Source organism: Mus caroli, unplaced genomic scaffold, assembly GCF_978045245.1.
Source record: "Mus caroli unplaced genomic scaffold, Mus_caroli_1 scaffold_7, whole genome shotgun sequence".
NCBI classification, from domain to species: Eukaryota; Metazoa; Chordata; class Mammalia; order Rodentia; family Muridae; genus Mus; species Mus caroli.
The window spans coordinates 64,330,187-64,348,669 of record NW_028227262.1 but is presented as its reverse complement, the minus strand read 5'-3'; the positions used below and the strand labels follow the sequence as shown (position 1 = coordinate 64,348,669).

The window sequence follows — 18,483 nt, the reverse complement described above, 5'->3', positions numbered from 1 at the left end:
CAGGGATGCTGATTCCCCCAGAAGTTCTTTTATTGTTGAGAATAGGTTTTGTTATCCTGAGTTCTTTTATATTCCAAATGAATTTGAGAAATTCTCTAACTCTATGAAGAATTGAGTTGGAATTTTGATGGGGATTGCATTGAATCTGTAGATTGCTTTTGATAAGATGGCTATTTTTACTATATTAATCCTGCCAATCCATGAGCACGGGAGATCTTTCCATCTTCTGAGATCTTTTTTGATTTCTTTCTTCAGAGAAGTGAAGTTCTTGTCATACAGATCTTTCACTTGTTTGGTTAGAGTCACACCAAGATATTTTATATTGTTTCTGATCATTGTGAAGGGTGTCGTCTCCCTTTCTTTCTCAGTCCATTTATCCTTTGAGTATAGCAAGGTTACTGATTGTTTGAGTTAATTTATATCTATCCAGCCACTTTGTTGAAATTGTTTATCAGCTGTAGGAGTTTCTCTGGCAGAATTTTTGGGCTCACCTAAGTATACTACCATATCTGCAAATAGTGATATTTTGACTTCTTCCTTCCCAATTTGTATCTCTTTGACCTCCTTTTGTTGTCTAATTGTTCTAGTTAGAACTTCGAGTACCATGTTGAATAGATAGGGTGAGAGTGGGCAATCTTATCTAGTCCCTGATTTTAGTGGGATTGCTTCAAGTTTCTTTCCATTTAGTTTGATGTTGGCTACTGCTTTGCTGTATATTGCTTTTACTATGTTTAGGTATGAGCCCTGAATTCCTGATCTTTCCAAGACTTTTAACATGAGGGATGTTGAATATTGTCAACTGCTTTTTCAACATCTAATGATATGATCATGTGTTTTTTTTCCTTTGAGTTTGTTTACATAGTGGATTACATTGATGAATTTCCAAATATTGAACCATCCCTGCATACCTAGGATGAAGCCTACTTGATAGTAGTGAATGATCATTTTGATGTGTTCTTGGATTCAATTTGCGAGAATTTAACTGAGTATTTTTGCATCAATATTCATAAGAGAAATTAGTCTGAAGTTCTCTTTCTTTGTTGGGCCTTTGTGAGGTTTTGGTATCAGCAAAACTGTGGCTTCATAGAACAAACTGGGTAGTATTCCTTCTGTTTCCATATTGTGGAATAGTTTGAAGAGTATTTGTTTGTTCCCCCCCCTCCCCCGCTTGCAACAGACTGCTTAACCTAGAAGGCCCAGCTTTGTGTTGTTTACTTTTGTTCTGTTTTTTTATTAGATACTTTCTTCATTTACATTTCAAATGCTATCCCAAAAGTCCCCTATATCCTCCCCTGCCCTGCTCCCCTACCCACTCACTCCCACTTCTTGGTCCTGGCTTTCCCCTGTACTGGGGCATATAAAGTTTGCTAGACCAAGGGGCCTCTCTTCCCAATGATGGGCAACTAGACCATCTTCTGCTACATATGGAGCTAGAGACACGAGTTCTGGGGGTACTGATTAGTTCATATTGTTGTTCCACCTATAGGGTTGCAGACCCCTTTAGCTCTTGGGTACTTTCTCTAGCTCCTACATTGGAGGCCCTGTGTTCCATCCTATAGATGACTGTGAGCATCCACTTCTGTATTTTCCGGGTACTGGCAAAGCCTCACAGGAGACAGCTATATCAGGGTCCTTTCAGCAAATTCTTGCTGGCGTATCCAATAGTGACTGTATTTGGTGGCTGATTCTGGGGAAGAGTATTGTTATTAGGTCTTCTTTGCAGGTCTCATAGAAATCTGCACTAAACCTGGGCTTTTTTAGTTGGGAAACTTTTAATGACTGCTTCTATTTCTTTAGTTATGGGGCTGTTTAGATGGTTTTTCTGATCCTTATTTAACTTTGGTATTTAGTATCTGTCTAGAAAATTGTACATTTCATCCTGATTTTCCAGATTTGTTGAATACAGGCTTTTGTAGTAGGATCTGATGATGTTTTGGATTTCCTCAGTTTCTGTTGCTATACTTCCTTTTCACTTCTGATTTTGTTAATTTGGATACTGTCTCTGTGCTCTCTGGTTAGTCTGGCTAAGGATTTATCTATCTTGTTGATTTTTTTTTAATATTTTTTTATTACGTATTTTCCTCAATTACATTTCCAATGCTATCCCAATTTTTGTTCCCAATTCTAAGAAGCGGCAAAGTGTCCACACTTTGGTCTTCGTTCTCTTGAGTTTATCTATCTTGTTGATTTTCTCAAAGAACCAGCTCCTCGATTGGTTGATTCTTTGAATAGTTCTTGTTTCCACTTGGTTGATTTCACCCCTGAGTTTGATTATTTCCTGCCGTCTACTCCTCTTGGGGTGAATTTGCTTCCTTTTGTTCTAGAGCTTTTAGGTGTGTTGTCAAGTTGCTAATGTGTGCTCTCTCTAGTTTCTTTTTGGAGGCACTCAGAGCTATGAGTTTTCCTCTTAGAAATGCTTTCAGCTGGGCGTGGTGGCGCACGCCTTTAATCCCAGCACTTGGGAGGCAGAGGCAGGCGGATTTCTGAGTTCGAGGCCAGCCTGGTCTACAGAGTGAGTTCCAGGACAGCCAGGGCTATACAGAGAAACACTGTCTAGAAAAACCAAAAAAAAACAAAACAAAAAAAGAAATGCTTTCAGCCGGGCGTGGTGGCGCACGCCTTTAATCCCAGCACTCGGGAGGCAGAGGCAGGTGGATTTCTGAGTTCGAGGCCAGCCTGGGCTACAGAGTGAGTTCCAGGACAGCCACGACTACACAGAGAAACCCTGTCTCGAAAAACAAAAAAAAAAAAAAAGAAAAAAAAAAAAAAGAAATGCTTTCATTGTGTCCCATAAGTTTGGGTATGGTGTGGCTTCATTTTCATTGAACTGTAAGAAGTCCTTAATTTCTTTCTTTATTCCTTCCTTGACCAAGGTATCATTGAGAAGAGTGTTGTTCAGTTTCCACGTGAAGGTTGGCTTTCTATTATTTATTTTGTTATTGACGATCAGGCTTAGTCCATGGTGATCTGATAGGATGCATAGGACAATTTCAATATTTTTGTGTCTGTTAAGGCCTGTTCAGTGACCTATTATGTGGTCAATTTTGGAGAAGGTACCATGAGGTGCTGAGAAGAAGGTATATCCTTTTGTTTTATGATAAAATGTTCTGTAGATATCTATCAGTTTCACTGTGTCCCTGTTTAGTTTCTGTTTCCATGATCTGTCCATTGGTGAAAGTGGTATGTTGAAGTCTCCCACTATTATTGTGTGAGGTGCAATGTGTGCTTTGAGATTTACTAAAGTTTCTTTAATGAATGTGGCTGCCCTTGTATTTGGAGCATAGATATTCAGAATTGATAGTTCCTCTTGGAGGATTTTACCTTTGATGAGAATGAAGTGCCCCTCCTTGTCTTTTTTGATGACTTTGAGTTGGAAGTCAATCTTATCAGATATTAGAATGGCTACTCCGGCTTGTTTCTTCATACCATTTGCTTGGAAAATTGTTTTCCAGCCTTTCATTCTGAGGTATTGTCTATCTTTTTCTCTAAGATGAGTTTCCTGTAAGCAGCAAAATGTTGGGTCTTGTTTGTGTAGCCAGTTTGTTAGTCTATGTCTTTTTATTGGGGAGTTGAGACCATTGATATTGAGAGATATTAAGGAAAAGTAATTGTTGGTTCCTGTTATTTTTGTTGTTAAAGTTAGCATTCTGTTCTTGTGGCTGTCTTCTTTTAGGTTTGTTGAGGGATTACCTTCTTGTTTTTTTCTAGGGCGAGGTTCCCGTCCTTGTATTGGTTTTTTTCTGATAGAAGGACTGGATTCGTGGAAAGGTAATGTGTGAATTTGGTTTTGTCGTGGAATAGTTTGGTTTCTCCATCTATGGTAATTGAGAGTTTGGCTGGGTATAGTAGCCTTGGCTGGAATTTGTGTTCTCTTAGTGTCTGTATAACATCTGTCCAGGATCTTCTGGCTTTCATAGTCTCTGGTGAAAAATCTGGTGTAATTCTGATAGGCTTGCCTTTATAAGCTACTTGACCTTTTTTCCTTACTGCTTTTAGTATTCTATCTTTATTTAGTGCATTTGTTGTCCTGATTATTATGTGTCGGGAGGAATTTCTTTTCTGGTCCAGTCTATCTGGAGTTCTGTAGGCTTCTTGTATGTTCATGGACATCTCTTTCTTTAGATTTGGGAAGTTTTCTTCTATAATTTTGTTGAAGATGTTTGCTGGTCCTTTGAGTTGAAAATCTTCATTCTCATCCACTCCTATTATCCGTAGGTTTGGTCTTCTCATTGTGTCCTGGATTTCCTGGATGTTTTGAGTTAGGATCTTTTTGCATTTTGTATTTTCTTTGATTCTTGTGCTGATGTTCTCTATGGAATCTTCTGCACCTGAGATTCTCTCTTCCATCTCTTGTATTCTGTTGCTGATGCTCGCATCTATGGTTCCAGATTTCTTTCCTAGGGTTTCTATCTCCAGCGTTGCCTCACTTTGAGTTTTCTTTATTGTGTCTACTTCCCTTTTTAGGTCTAGTATGGTTTTGTTCATTTCCATCACCTGTTTGGATGTGTTTTCCTGTTTTTCTGTAAGGACTTCTACCTGTTTGGTTGTGTTTTCCTGTTTTTCTTTAAGGACTTGTAACTCTTTAGCAGTGTTCTCCTGTATTTCTTTAAGTGAGTTATTAAAGTCCTTCTTGAAGTCCTCTACCATCATCATGAGATATGCTTTTAAATCCAGGTCTAGCTTTTCGGGTGTGTTGGGGTGCCCTGGACTGGGCGAAGTGGGAGTGCTGGGTTCTGATGATGGTGAGTGGTCCTGGTTTCTGTTAGTAAGATTCTTACGTTTACCTTTCGCCATCTGGTAATCTCTGGAGTTAGTTGTTATAGTTGACTGTTTAGAGATTGTTCTTCTGGTGATTCTGTTACCGTCTATCAGCAGACCTGGGAGACAGGCTCTCTCCTCTGAGTTTCAGTGGTCAGAGCACTCTCTGCTGGCAAGCTCTCCTCTTACAGGGAAGGTGCACAGATATCTTGCGTTTGGACCTCCTCCTGGCCGAAGAAGAAGGCCCAAAACAGGACCTTTCCCAGAAGCTGTGTTGCTTTGGCAGGTCACAGAAGCTGTCAGCTTCTGTGGTGCACCCTCTCACCTGTGTAGACTAAGTTCCTAAGTTCGGTAGTGTCCCGGAACCAAGTTGGCGCCCGCTGCTCCTGAGGCAGAGGGCTTCTGAGCCAGGCAGACACCTGTCCTCTGGCCGGGAGGGTGGCTGAATGTCTGCGGCCCGAAAAGGGTGCTGCCTCAGAGGCTCTGTGGCTCCTGCCTGTCCCAGAAGCTGTCCGCTTCTGTGGTGCACCCTCTCACCTGTCAGTAGGGCATTTTTCAATCTCCATGTTTATGTGAGCTTTCTGTTGTTTTTGTTGCTATTGAAGACCAGCCTTAGTCTATGGTGATCTGATAGGATGCATGGAATTACTTCAATCTTCTTGTATCTGTTTATGCCTGTTTTGTGACTGATTATATGGTCAGTTTTGGAGAAGGTACCATGAGGTACTGACAAGAAGGTATATTCTTTTGTTTCAAGATGAAATGTTCTATAGATATCCATTTGGTCCATAACTTCTGTTAGTTTCTCTGTGTCTCTGTTTAGTTTGTGTTTGCATGATCTGTCCATTGATGAGAGTGAGGTGTTTAAGTCTCCCACTATTATTGTGTGAGGTGCAATATGTGTTTTGAGCTTCAGTGAATTTTCTTTTATGAATGTGGGTGCCCTTGCATTTGGAACATAGATGTTCAGAATTGAGAGTTCTTCCAAGAAGACGTCTAATGATAGTAAAGAGATGAACCTGGAAAATCATGTGCATATGTTTGTGTGTGTTGTGTACACACACACATATGTATGGCAAAAGTATCCAAATTAACATAAAACAGAATTTCAGGGGAATTAAAGTAGTAATTTAATGGCATATGGGCTAATAAGATATATGGGAATCATACATCGTAACAGTAAACAAGAAGAATAAAAAATGAGCTACTAAAACAAAGCTAGCAGTATATGTATATCAAATTTGAATAGGCAAAGACATTAAAGGAAGCTGTAATGAACTGAGATGCACGTAAGTGTTCATACAGCAAACTCCAAGAAAGCATATCAAAAACATTTTTAAAGAGGTTGAAAAGATGGATCAGTGGTTAAGAGAACTAGAAATTCTTGCAGAGTACTGGGGTTCAGATTCCAGCAAACACATAGCAACTCACAACCATCTTTAACTCCAGTTCCAGGGGATATAGCACTCTCTCTTGGCCACCTCTGGTACTGTACATATATGGTGCATACACATACATGCAGGTAAAACATTCAAACACATAAAGTAAATGAATCTAAAAAATGTTTTAATATTTTCAAAATCAACAAAAATAAAAGCATATACCCCCAATATATTTAAAACAAAAAAGTAGAAAGGAGGAACAGAAACCAAGGAGAGTGGAAAAACTATGAAAAAGAAAAATCCGGGGCTGGTGAGATGGCTCAGTGGGTAAGAGCACCCGACTGCTCTTCCGAAGGTCCAGAGTTCAAATCCCAGCAACCACATGGTGGCTCACAACCATCTACAACGAGATCTGGCGCCCTCTTCTGGAGTGTCTGAAGACAGCTACAGTGTACTTACATATAATAATAAATAAATAAATCTTAAAAAAAAAATCCAACCTTAATTACGTTAAGTATGAAAGGACTATAAAGTCCAACTAAACAACATTCCAGGGTGCAATTATAAAAAGCACAATGATATTTTATCTACAGGAAACATACTTTAAGTTGAAAGATACAAATAGGCTAAAAATTAAAGATGAACGATAGAGTACAGAATAACCTCAAGTAACTGGAATCAGTATTTTAAGTTTCTTTTTATTGATGTCTTAATATAAAAAATGGGTTTATAACAAAAGCATCTTGCTCACATTTACTCCCCAGCACCTTCCTCCTTCCTTCCTCCTTCCCTTTCAGTAATCACCATCTTCCCCTCAGTCTCCTTTGGTTGTCACAACATTTGTATAGGAAAGGATGCTAATGTGTGCAGTTAAATCTAATTTCTGCACGTAAGAGAAAACATGGCTTGCTTCCATTTAATTCCCTCATTACCCTCTTGTTTTTTCCTCCTCACTGTTTTTATACCTTCCTCCTCCTTTGGTTATCTCCTGTTACCATGTCATATATATGCTTATTATATAATACTAATTAGTATATAAAATATTTGTATAATCTAGATTTATTCTTGCATTTTAATATGGAATACAAAAAAGGCTCATAGAATTTTCATATATCATTATACCTTATTCATACATATACTTAAATTTCAAGCTAGCTTGTACATGAGAAAAAGCATACAATATTTGTCTAACTTATTTAATCTAACATAATGATCTCTCCATACTACATTTTCCAGCAAATGTCCTAATTTCATTTTCCTTTATGGGTGAATTGTGTACATTAACCACATTTTCTTTATCCATTCATCTGGTAATGGGTGCTAAGGTTGGTTTTATACCTTGGCTATCATGATTAAGTATATAATTGAGCATGATATGGAAGTACCTCTGTGGTGTGGTTCACTCTGTGGTGTGCTGATTTAGCATCCTTCAGGTATATACCCAGGAGAGATAGAGCTTGATAATATGATAGTTCTATTTTATAGTTAGCTTTTTGAGCAATCTCTAAACTGTTTTCCACAGTGCTTATATCTTCATGAGCGTCTTTACTTCATATATGTCCTTTTTCCACATCACTAGCAATTTCTGTCTTTTTCCTTCTTGGATAACAGCTATTCTAACTAGGGTAAGACAGAGATGGGATTTCTTTTTATTTGTTTTGTTTCTGTTATTTTAAAACTTTAATTTATTTATTTATTTATTTATTTATTTATTTATTTATTTATTTTGCTTATGTGGTGAGAGCGCAGTTATAGGCACATGTCAGGGTTTGGGAACAACTTGCAGTAATCCTGCCTAATAGGCACTTTTACCCAATGAGCATCTATCTCACTGGCCCCCAGGGATGGAATCTCTGTATAGGTTTAGTTTACGTTTTCCTGGTAGCTAAAGATGTTGATCATCCTTTTCAAATATTTTTAGGCACTTGGCTTTCCTTTGTGAAGAACTGTCTATTTGGTTCATTTTCCTATTTACTGACTAGATGATTTGTTCCTTTGATGTCTAATTTTTTTCAGTCCTCTGTAACATCTAGATATTAATCGCCTATTCAATATACAGTTTGCAAGGATTCTGCTACATTCTGTGGGTGTCTCTTCATTCTGCTGTTCACTTTTTTTCCATACAGAAGTTTCTTAAACTTTATGTAGTCCTATTTGTGAATTCTTGCAATTGTTCCCTGAGTTCTGGAATCTTGTAAAGGAGGTCCTTACCCACAACTACACTTGGAGGTGTTTTGCTTACATTTGTTTGTCTCCAGTGGCTTTAATTCTTAAAGTGAGATCTCTGATCCATGACCTGACTCTATTAATATGTCTTCAAGAAAATGAGTAATTCTGGCAATTCAGAGAGACATAATAAAAGAATGGATACTATTCATATGACACTAAGAAAGTTTCTATAGGCATACTAAGATTCATAAATCAACTAAAAACAACTAGCTGAGTGTGCTGACACATGTCATACTCCCAGAATTTGGGAGGCAGAAGCAGGAAGATGAAGATTCTAAGTAAGTCTAAGCTGTCTAACAATCTGTCTCCAAAAAGTTATGCACATGAATAACATTTTCTAATATAAAAACTAGACATGGTAGCATTCACCAATAATTACAGCACTCAAAAGGCAGAGATAAGAAAAACATCACAAGTTTGGGGCCAGCATGGGCTATATAATTAACTATTGCCAAGAAAAGGGGGTGGGGCAGATAAGACAGATTTGGTGACATATGCCTTTGATACTAGAAGGCAGAGGCAGGAGGATCTCTGTAAGTTTGAGACCAGCCTGGTATACATAAAGAGCCTCCAGGCCAGCCAGAGTTAAATGATGAGACTGTGTCTCAAAAACAAAAAGAAGAAAAAGGCTTTTTATTAATATCGTGTGTATATATTTAGAAGTCGTTATAGGTTTACTCCCTCTTTATTCTGTTTAAGTCAGAACACAGTTTCATTATGACATCTCCCTGAATGCCATCACTTGGCTCTTGTCCAACATTCCCTGCTGCCTTCCCTGTTGCCCCTGCGTCTCGTCTCAACGTCAACTGTGCAGCCTCCTGCTCTCATACCACATGCCCCACTGCTCTGTTTCCTTCACTTACCTCTACACCTGAACATTTCTCCATCCCTTCTCAAGATATCCTTTCTGCCTGCATTACTTCAAAAGAAGTGCAATTGTCAAAACTATATAAGCCTCTTGAATTGTAGACTAATTAAAGTAAAATAGGTATTAAATAAGAAGAAGCTGGCTGGCTAAATAAATTGTGATACATCCATGTATTAAAATATCAATAAACTGATTAAAATATTTACAATATTATTGAATAGAAAACATTTGAAAATAACAAACACTTCTCAGGCTTTTGCCTAAGATCAAAGACAGCATTGGTTCTCTTTAGTGTCTGGTTGATGACTCCTCTACCTATGAATAATGTGCTAAATAGGTTTTTAGAGCAAAGAGCTGAGCTGGAGGTTTGATTTATCCTTTTCATGAATGATGCTGATGCTGTAATGTTTCCCAGATGGTGTACTAATTTAAAAACAAACAGACCTTACAAATACAGTCATAGGATTTATAAAGCCAAACATAGTGGCTCTGGCCATAATCAAAGCACTTGAGAGGCTGAAGCAGGAGGATCACCATGAATTCAAGGCCTGGACTATATAGTAAGTTACAGGTCAGACTCTGTCTTCAAAAGAAAGTATAACTATGCATAATTTATTCATAAATCATAGATATCTAGCACCAAATACAAATCATAGACAAAAAAGCTCAAATAAATAACTAGGAACAAACACGAAAGTGAGAATCATATAGTGTTTTTTCTTTAGACAGCAAAATATTCATAATTTTCCTCTTTAGACTTTAAAATTCCCTAATTTTGACATTTTCCATCTGTCTAGAAAGGGAAAACTCATTCCTTCCATAGATGAAACAGATACACAGGTCTAGTTTGAACACAGTCTCTTTACAGCAGACACTTCAGCAATTCTTGACTCAACACTCAAAAACAAACACCAAGACTACAGGCTTGTTTATTTCTTTTTTTGTCTGTTTATTGGTTTTTGTTTTTGTTTTTGTTTTTTTTTTGGTTCTTTCTCATAGGTTCTAAGAATTAAACTCTTAGTCCAAGCAGATGGAGAAAAGAGAGGTTTGTTCATCTTAAACTTAGAAATAAAAATACAAATATAAATCTGAAATAGTTGTTTTCATTAAAATTTTAGACTCTAAAATATTACAATTTTACATGATTTAGCAAATGCAGAATAGCAATGACTCAACTAGGTATGAAGAGCTGCATGTAATAGAAATTGAACCACCAAGATAAATACATTGTGGGGTTTAGTTCTACCTAAGAACTCTGTTTACAGAATGAGAAGAATTCAGCCATGCTGCCTGCAGACATGCAGCCCATGATGAAAACATCTGCTCTGTCAAATAGAACCACATTTTTCAAGGCTAATTAATACAAAACCCAATTATTCCTAGCAACAATTAACAGCACCTTATTTCCCACTGTCTCTTTTCTCCTAGCAAGCTTATGTCCCAAACATAATAGATCAATAAGATTATTCAAATGTCTAAAGTGTTTGATATAACAGATAAACAACTAACCAATGGCGGCCAATTAAATATTTAACACACATACAACCCCACTTATAGAGTCCATGAAAATTTCATACAAGATGTTGGTATTACTTTTATCAACCTATACTTTATTAAAACTGAATGCAAAGGGCTAGAGAGGTGGCTCAACAGTTAGGAATGCTTACTCTTCTTGCAGACGACCCAGGTTCTATTCCCAGCACCCATGTAGTCCACAACTATCTGCAACTCCACTTTAAAGGTACATGTATATGCACTTAGACACACACACATAAAATTAAATAAAGTTTTTTAAAACTGAATGAAGGATGTAGAGATGGCTCAGTCAGTAAATAATGCTGCACAGGCATAAGGATCTGAGTTTGGATCCTTATTCCACATAAAAATCCCAGTGTGGTGGATATTCCTATAACCCCAGTTCTGTGAGGTGCAGACAGGTGGATCCCTGAAGTTCACTGGCAGATCTTATCTCAAAAAAATAAAGGTAGAGAGTGATGTGATTTAAAAAAAAAAAATCAACTTCTGGCCACCACAAACGTGTGTGTGTGTGTGTGTGTGTGTGTGTGTGTGTGTGTGTGTGTAGATAGATCATATACACATACACATACACATATACATATACCTGCCTACATGTAATATGCACCCACACTGACAAGTATATATACCACATATGGTAATATATACAAATGAAACAGTCATTTAAAACAATTGGGGACTGGAGATGATTCATTGTTAGAGTTCTTTGGAGTCAGGCAGTGGTGGCGCACACTTTTAATCCCAGCACTCAGGCAGAGGCAGGCAGATCTCTGAATTTGAGGCCAGCCTGGTCTACAGGATAAATTCCAGGACAACCAGGGCTACACAGAGAAACCCTGTCTCAAACAAACAAACAAACAAACAACACTTTAATCCCACAAACAAACAAACAAACAAAGAGTACTTTGATCCCAGCACCTATATCTGGCAGCTCACAACCATACAGGACTCCAGTTCCAGGGGATCTGACACCCTCTTCTAAACTCTGGGGGTACCTCTACCCCAATGCATTAATGCACATATACACAACTCATACACACATATACACAAAATCAAAAACTTAAAAAAATGAAATCTTACAAAATGTAAAAATAAATTAACTAATGAGGTCAAGTGTGGTGGTAACACATACCTTTAATCAGGTGACAAAGGTAGTAGGCTCACAGAGTGAGCCTAGCCAAAGCTGCATAGCAAAACCTTGTCTTTAAAAAGAAAACCCCCTGAAGAGCAGTTCCTCCACTCCATCCACATGGTGCTCACTCTCCTCTTTCCCTCTTGGAAGTGGTTCTCAACCTTCCTAGTGCTGCCACCCTTACGTTGTGGTGACCCCCAACCATAAATTATTTTCATTGCTACTTCTTAAGTGTAATTTTACTACTGTTATGAATCACACTGTAAATATCTGTTTTCCAATGGTCTTAGGTGACCTTTGTGTAAGGTTTGTTTGACCCCCAAAAGGGTCGCAACTCACAGCTCAAGAACAGCTGCTCTAGAAGAGTTTCTAATAAGATAGTTGAATGCTATTGTAATAAGAAGAACTCTTTCAAGATGATGTTTTTTTTAATTCTACTAAGAGGTCCCTAAAAGTGAATCAGAGTTACCTATAAATATTTTCCTCTCATTTATAACAATAAAATATGAAATATAAGCTTTCATGGCAGAAAAATAGCAGTTCCTTTCGTAATAGAGGAGCATTATTAACAAAGATATGTTAGGAAACACAAAAGTCAATAGTATAAACAATATTTACAGCTCAAGAAGGCCTCCAGCCATGAAAGCTTAACAAGAAACAGACATGATGCAACACTTTATAACCAAGTAGGTTCTGTCTAATACCTAGACAACTGTCTTCAGCCATCGAGCAGCAGGCAGCAGACAACTGTGAACTCCAAAGAAAGAAAACAAACAAGGTGGGATATCTACCTGAAGGTGATCGCTACATCATGGTCACAGTCAGCAAAAAGTCTCAGAGCCCAAAGATTTGCTGACCTAAGGCATCAAATAATAGACCTAAAAGGGGAAACCTGCATAGGGCTTGCCTGGAGTCTTTGCTGAGTACTAGACCAGACAGGGGTATGTGAGGTAAGGAAAAGGGGAGAGAAGCACTGGAGGAGAGAAGTGGGGGGAAAGAGAGGAGAAGAGGACATGGTGACAGGAGGTATGAGATGAACACTTAGGGAAGTCAGAAAAAAAAAAAAAAAAACAGAGAAATGTCCTAACCCTAAACAGCCAAACGGCATGGTTCATAAGTACCACTGAGCCATCCAGACCAGATTAAATAGTCTCTAAAACTGATGCTACTTGGCCTGGCAGAGCTGCTGCTGCTGCTGCTGCTGATGCTGACGCTGATGCTGACGCTGATGCTGATGCTGTTGTTGTTGTTGTTGTTGTCGAATGTCTCACCTTGCATCCCCAGCTGGCCTGGAACTCACTATAGAGATAAGACTGGCCTCAAGCTCACAAAGATCCACCTTCCTCTGCTTCCTGAGTGTTCAAAGGCATAAGCTATCATAGCTGGCCCTAGCAGAGCCTTAAAATATGGGTGGGTCTGGAAGTATCAGATCTGCAAATCACTACTTCCCAAGAAAACTTAGTGAGTACATTTTCCACAGAAAAATTTATAAGCATCCATAACTTTATTCATCATACTTAAAAAGTGAAAATGACCCCACTGTTCATCAAATGATGAAAAAATAAAATGTAGTCCATCCACCCAGTGGAGAAGCACCCGCACAAAAAGAGTGAAGTACTGATTCACACCAGAGCACGGCTAAATCCTAAAAACACGGTAAAAGGGAGAAGTCAAACATAAAGGGGCACAAACTGTGTGGCCCCATTTATATGATAGTCACATAGGCAAACATATAGATATATGGAAGTGGTGGCTGTGCAGACTAAGGGAAAGAACAATGGGAGCAGGCTTCTGTTCTAGAACACTGACATGCTCTGCAGAAGAGCCATGAGGACACCTTTTTGAAGACAGCACTAAACTGTACACATAAAATGGTGGATGTGACAGTATAGAAAATAACAACAATTATTTACATAAGCTATTTCAGAAATGCCATATTTCTTAAAGAATTTACAACTATAATTTTAATTCAAAAAGACATAGTAAAGAATTAGGATCTAAAGTGTCAGAATCACTTAAAATATATAAATAAATGAAGAATTTTTTGAATCTTACTTTTAAAACATTTTTATGTAAAAGTTTTTATCAAAAATGAAACTGTATTATAGGCACTATGTCATATTCTGATACAAGAGTAATTACAACAATAACACTAAGGGAGGGATGGTAAAACAGAGGTATAGTTTTAAATTTTTAATTGATGAATAATTATATATGTATATGTGGTACAGTGAGATAATTTCATATAATTATCAATTAATAATTAATAATTATAATAATTAAATCTATAAAGCATTTCAATTTGAATAGACACTACTACTACAAAAATCTTACTTATACTGATTTGTCATAATTATTTTAAGATCCAATATTAGTTAAAGAAGATTACTGTAAGCTTAGAAGCAAGCATTTCAAAGAAATAGAGAGGTGTGGATTATAAGACACTAGTGAAAACAAGATAGACTCTTAAAATCTAGTTAACTAGATTTGAGAGGAAAGCAGATATACAGAGAAAGATCAAGTAACAGTGAGAACAAATGGAAAATGAATTACTAAAAGCCATACAAAGATAACTATGTCAGGCATAAAAAATCTAAAGAGCTCAACTAAAATTCAGATTGTACACATGACCTTTTAAAAAAACAGCAAAATCAAGCCAGCATATTGACAATCTCTTATCTACAAAATAGAAAAAAAAAAGGGGGGCAATAAAATAACATGCCTGCACTCCTTAAACCTGAAGAGATTATGGGAGTAAAGGAAAGACTTGAGACAGCTCAACAGCTCAACACGCAAGGAGAGACAGGACAGTAGTTGAGCGTACTTGTTGCTCTCACAGAAGACCCAAGTTCAGACCCCAGCACCTACATCAGACAACACACAAATGCTGTAACTACAGCTCCAGGGGATCCAATGCCCGCTTCTGGCCTCTGTGGGTATCCACACACATGTAGCAAAAACACAGACGTGTACACACACATAAATAAATAAATAAATAAATAAATAAATAATCTCTTTTTTTAAGTATTGTAAATAAAAGAAAATTTTGGTAATAAAGACCAATTTAAAAATCTTACCTTTTGGTTTTCATCTGGTCCCTCAGTTTGCTGTACATCTCTAGGACTTGAAAGAGAAAACAGATGTCACATGCATCATTAAACAAAATAAACAACTAACTCAGCTAAAGGAATTACATCAAGAATCCCACTCCATTCGCTGTTCCTCACCTGGAAGACACAGCATTAGCTTATCGACAGTGGCAGAAATATTTCTCTGTTGTAGTCGACACTGCTTCAGCTCCTCCATTGCTATTACCAGCTTGGCAAAAGGGGGGAAAACAGAATTATGCCAAGAACTGTAAATAAACATTTTCAGTTACATTTTCCCATTCTGCATTCAATTCATCCAAGAATCCCAGTTTCCTAGTAATAATCTACCGTGTAAGCTAAGAACTGCTCGCCCTCCTCAATCAGTATAGCACTCCTACATAGATTCCTGCTTTCCCACCACACTGCATATGCATCTAAAAAGGGCTATTTAAAATGAACCCTAAAGCACAAAGGCTATGGGGAGCCAGGACAGTTGCCCATTTCTCCAAACCCTACCAGACTCCATAATTTACATTTCCTTGTGCCCACTGGGCTCCTAGAGGGAGGCAGTTCTTATCTTTAAGAGGTTCCATTTTAAGATACAATCTTGTATAAGATCCAGTTTACTGGACATTAATTTACTCTTTCTCACAGTCATCTCAAAATGTAACAAACTACATCTGTAGAATATGAACTGTGCAAAATGAAAAACAATTTCTATATCTGCTTTCAGGATCCACCACACACACACACACACCCCTAAAAATTATATCCCTTAAATATGTGAAAAGAATAAAGAGATTGAAGGTGAATGACACGGAAGAGGAATGTACTTCAAGTCAGAAAAGGTTGACCTCAGCTTTGTGGATTATTATAAAATTTCAAATCATCTGTTCTTGTTTCCCAACCAATGAAATAGGGGAAATAGCAGTCCTGGCTTTGGATTAAGTAATTAAATGGATATAAACTATAAGTGCAAATTGTAAAGGCATAAATGATGAGTTTGTCAATTAACAGAATTGATTATGTTTCTTTTTAAAGAAACAGTTGTTGCGCACTCACTTTGTAACATTTGTTGTTTAGAAAGTCAGAAGAGATGCACAATCAAGAAAATAAGCAAACCTGCTACTAAAGTAGAGCTAATTCTAATGGAGGGAGACAAACAAAAACAACTACATGAGTAAAAAATATGTACCGAAAGTACAGTAGCACAGTGGAGAAAAACAAAAAGAACGCAGGGAATGAGGGTAAGACTGCAGTTTCCAACAAGGTCCTCGGGAAAGATCCTACCTACTAGGTAATATATAAACTACTAGGTAATATATAAACTACTAGGTAATATATAAACTACTAGGTAATATATAAACTACTAGGTAATATATAAACTACTAGGTAATATATAAACTACTAGGTAATATATAAACTACTAGGTAATATATAAACTACTAGGTAATATATAAACTACTAGGTAATATATAAACTACTAGGTAATATATAAACTACTAGGTAATATATAAACTACTAGGTAATATGTAAATATGTGCCTGCAACCCCAGGACTCTGGAGACTGAGACAGGAAGATTGTTATAAGTTCATGAGTTCTAGGCTACATAGTAATACCCTGTTCAAAAAAGATCCAGATATTTGGCATATTATTAGACATAAAATAAGTAAAATCATTATACAAAAGAAGGTGGGGGTAATATAAGCCAGGTACAGCGGCATACTCCCAGTAATCACAATTGAGAAAGTGGAAATCAGTTCAAATCAGGCTTAGGCTACCTGGGATCCTGACTGGAAATGGAAGAACCACAAGAGTGGAGGTCTGAGGCAGGTGAAGATGGAGGAGGAACATTCCAGCAGGTATGGCAGACTACTCAATGATTCTTTTTTTAAACACAGCCAAGTTGGGCTGCATTCATTTTATTCAGGTAAACATTACAATTAGTAACAACTGCACCCAAGTACTTCCAACACACTGCTTATATTCTATAAGTCCCAAAGTGAAGAACAGCCCTCAGCACGAAACAGAAAAGACGCTGTAGAAGGTAAAGTGGTCTTACTTCCTTGCCCTCGTGCTGCAGTTTCCTATTAGTGTCCGTCACCTGGTTCTGTGGAGAGAAGACAATTTAAACTCATAAAAAACAAACACTTAGACAACAGTTGGATAAAGATCAAAATGTAATATAAGAAGGCTGGGGTTAGGTCTCTAGGTACTTTCTGCATTCCAGCACATGGGGGTCCAGCTGCTCGCTCTACAGCTTAAACACTTACCAACTTCTCTACTAGGCATTCCATGACCTTTTGCAAAAGGAAAAGAAAAGCTTTAGAGTGTACTTTAGATAGTACATTCCTAAGTAAGATATTATCATACCCTCAAGATCACATTCTAACTTTGAGAAAAAAGAGGGAAAAAAATTACAAAACAAGAAAAACAAAAGGAGAAAGAAATAAAATGGAAAATAATCCAAAGAGCTTTACTATCTGTGCAATGTCTAGAACACAAATTTTAACACAGACACTTCTTACTTCACAAGGCACTCCTGCAAAGGCTAGGAATAAGTTCAACTTTCTAACACAAATCAAGTTGTTACTACTTATCATCTTAATGATACAAAATGAATTACTAAATAGTTTGGGATCATTAACTCATAACAGCTTCTAATCCTTCCATTACCTCATCGATTTCACCACCAGACAGTCGAAATGAGTGAATAAGCCTTAAATAAGCTATGACTTATAATTTAAAGGGACAAGCACAGACCTTTTCAATGATCTACTCTTGGTATTTCCACTAACATAAAACAAATAAATTTTTATAATAGGAATTCTTTATCACCTCAGACATTATCAAAGCATGGACAATATTTACTCGTAAACTTCTTAAACAGAGACAATCAGGCCTTCTACTAGTGACTGCCACTCCTTATACTTTTACTGCAACCTCACCCAGTATTTCCTACAATGTCCCTTAAAGCATCAAGAAATGCTAGCTAATGTTATTAACACATGTGCACACGTGCATTGCATACAGACACACAAAGAGGGGAAAGTAACACTATAAATGCTTAGGAAAGAGACATCATAAGGAGTGTTGGCCACACTTATTTGATTCAACATCATCTCAACATCATCTCAACATCATCTTAGTTTTTCAGAAAACACACTTTTTAAAATTTTTATCTTAAATTATACACAATAACTGGATAATATAATCCATAACAGATTAGAGACTGTATCCCTGCTTTCAAAGATAAAATAAAATCTGACCTCTTCCAGAAAAATATTTTATAAAATCTGAGGAAAAGAAGCAACAGATACTTAGGATCCTAGGACCATTAGATGTGAACAACACCATTAACCAACAGACTGTGAGCTCAGTGAGAGGCAAGAGAGGACGCAGTCCCTAAATGCAACTCTAAAGCATTCAACACCGCATCACCTAAGACAGCAGTCTGGCTCCACTACAGTAAGACAGGAAATGTTCTT

General features: G+C 37.3%; 1 protein-coding gene across 1 annotated transcript in view; it reads right to left on the bottom strand.

Annotated features, from left to right (window-relative positions):
- Exoc6b (exocyst complex component 6B) overlaps window positions 1-18,483 on the bottom strand; it is a 456,105-nt gene that overhangs the window by 359,277 nt on the left and 78,345 nt on the right. Inside the window, exons 3-5 of the mRNA XM_021164559.2 lie at window positions 17,058-17,105; window positions 15,133-15,223; window positions 14,983-15,028 (exon numbers count right to left, since the gene is read on the bottom strand). Coding sequence (XP_021020218.2) covers window positions 14,983-15,028; window positions 15,133-15,223; window positions 17,058-17,105 — 185 coding nt within the window. The remainder of the gene's footprint in view (window positions 1-14,982; window positions 15,029-15,132; window positions 15,224-17,057; window positions 17,106-18,483) is intronic.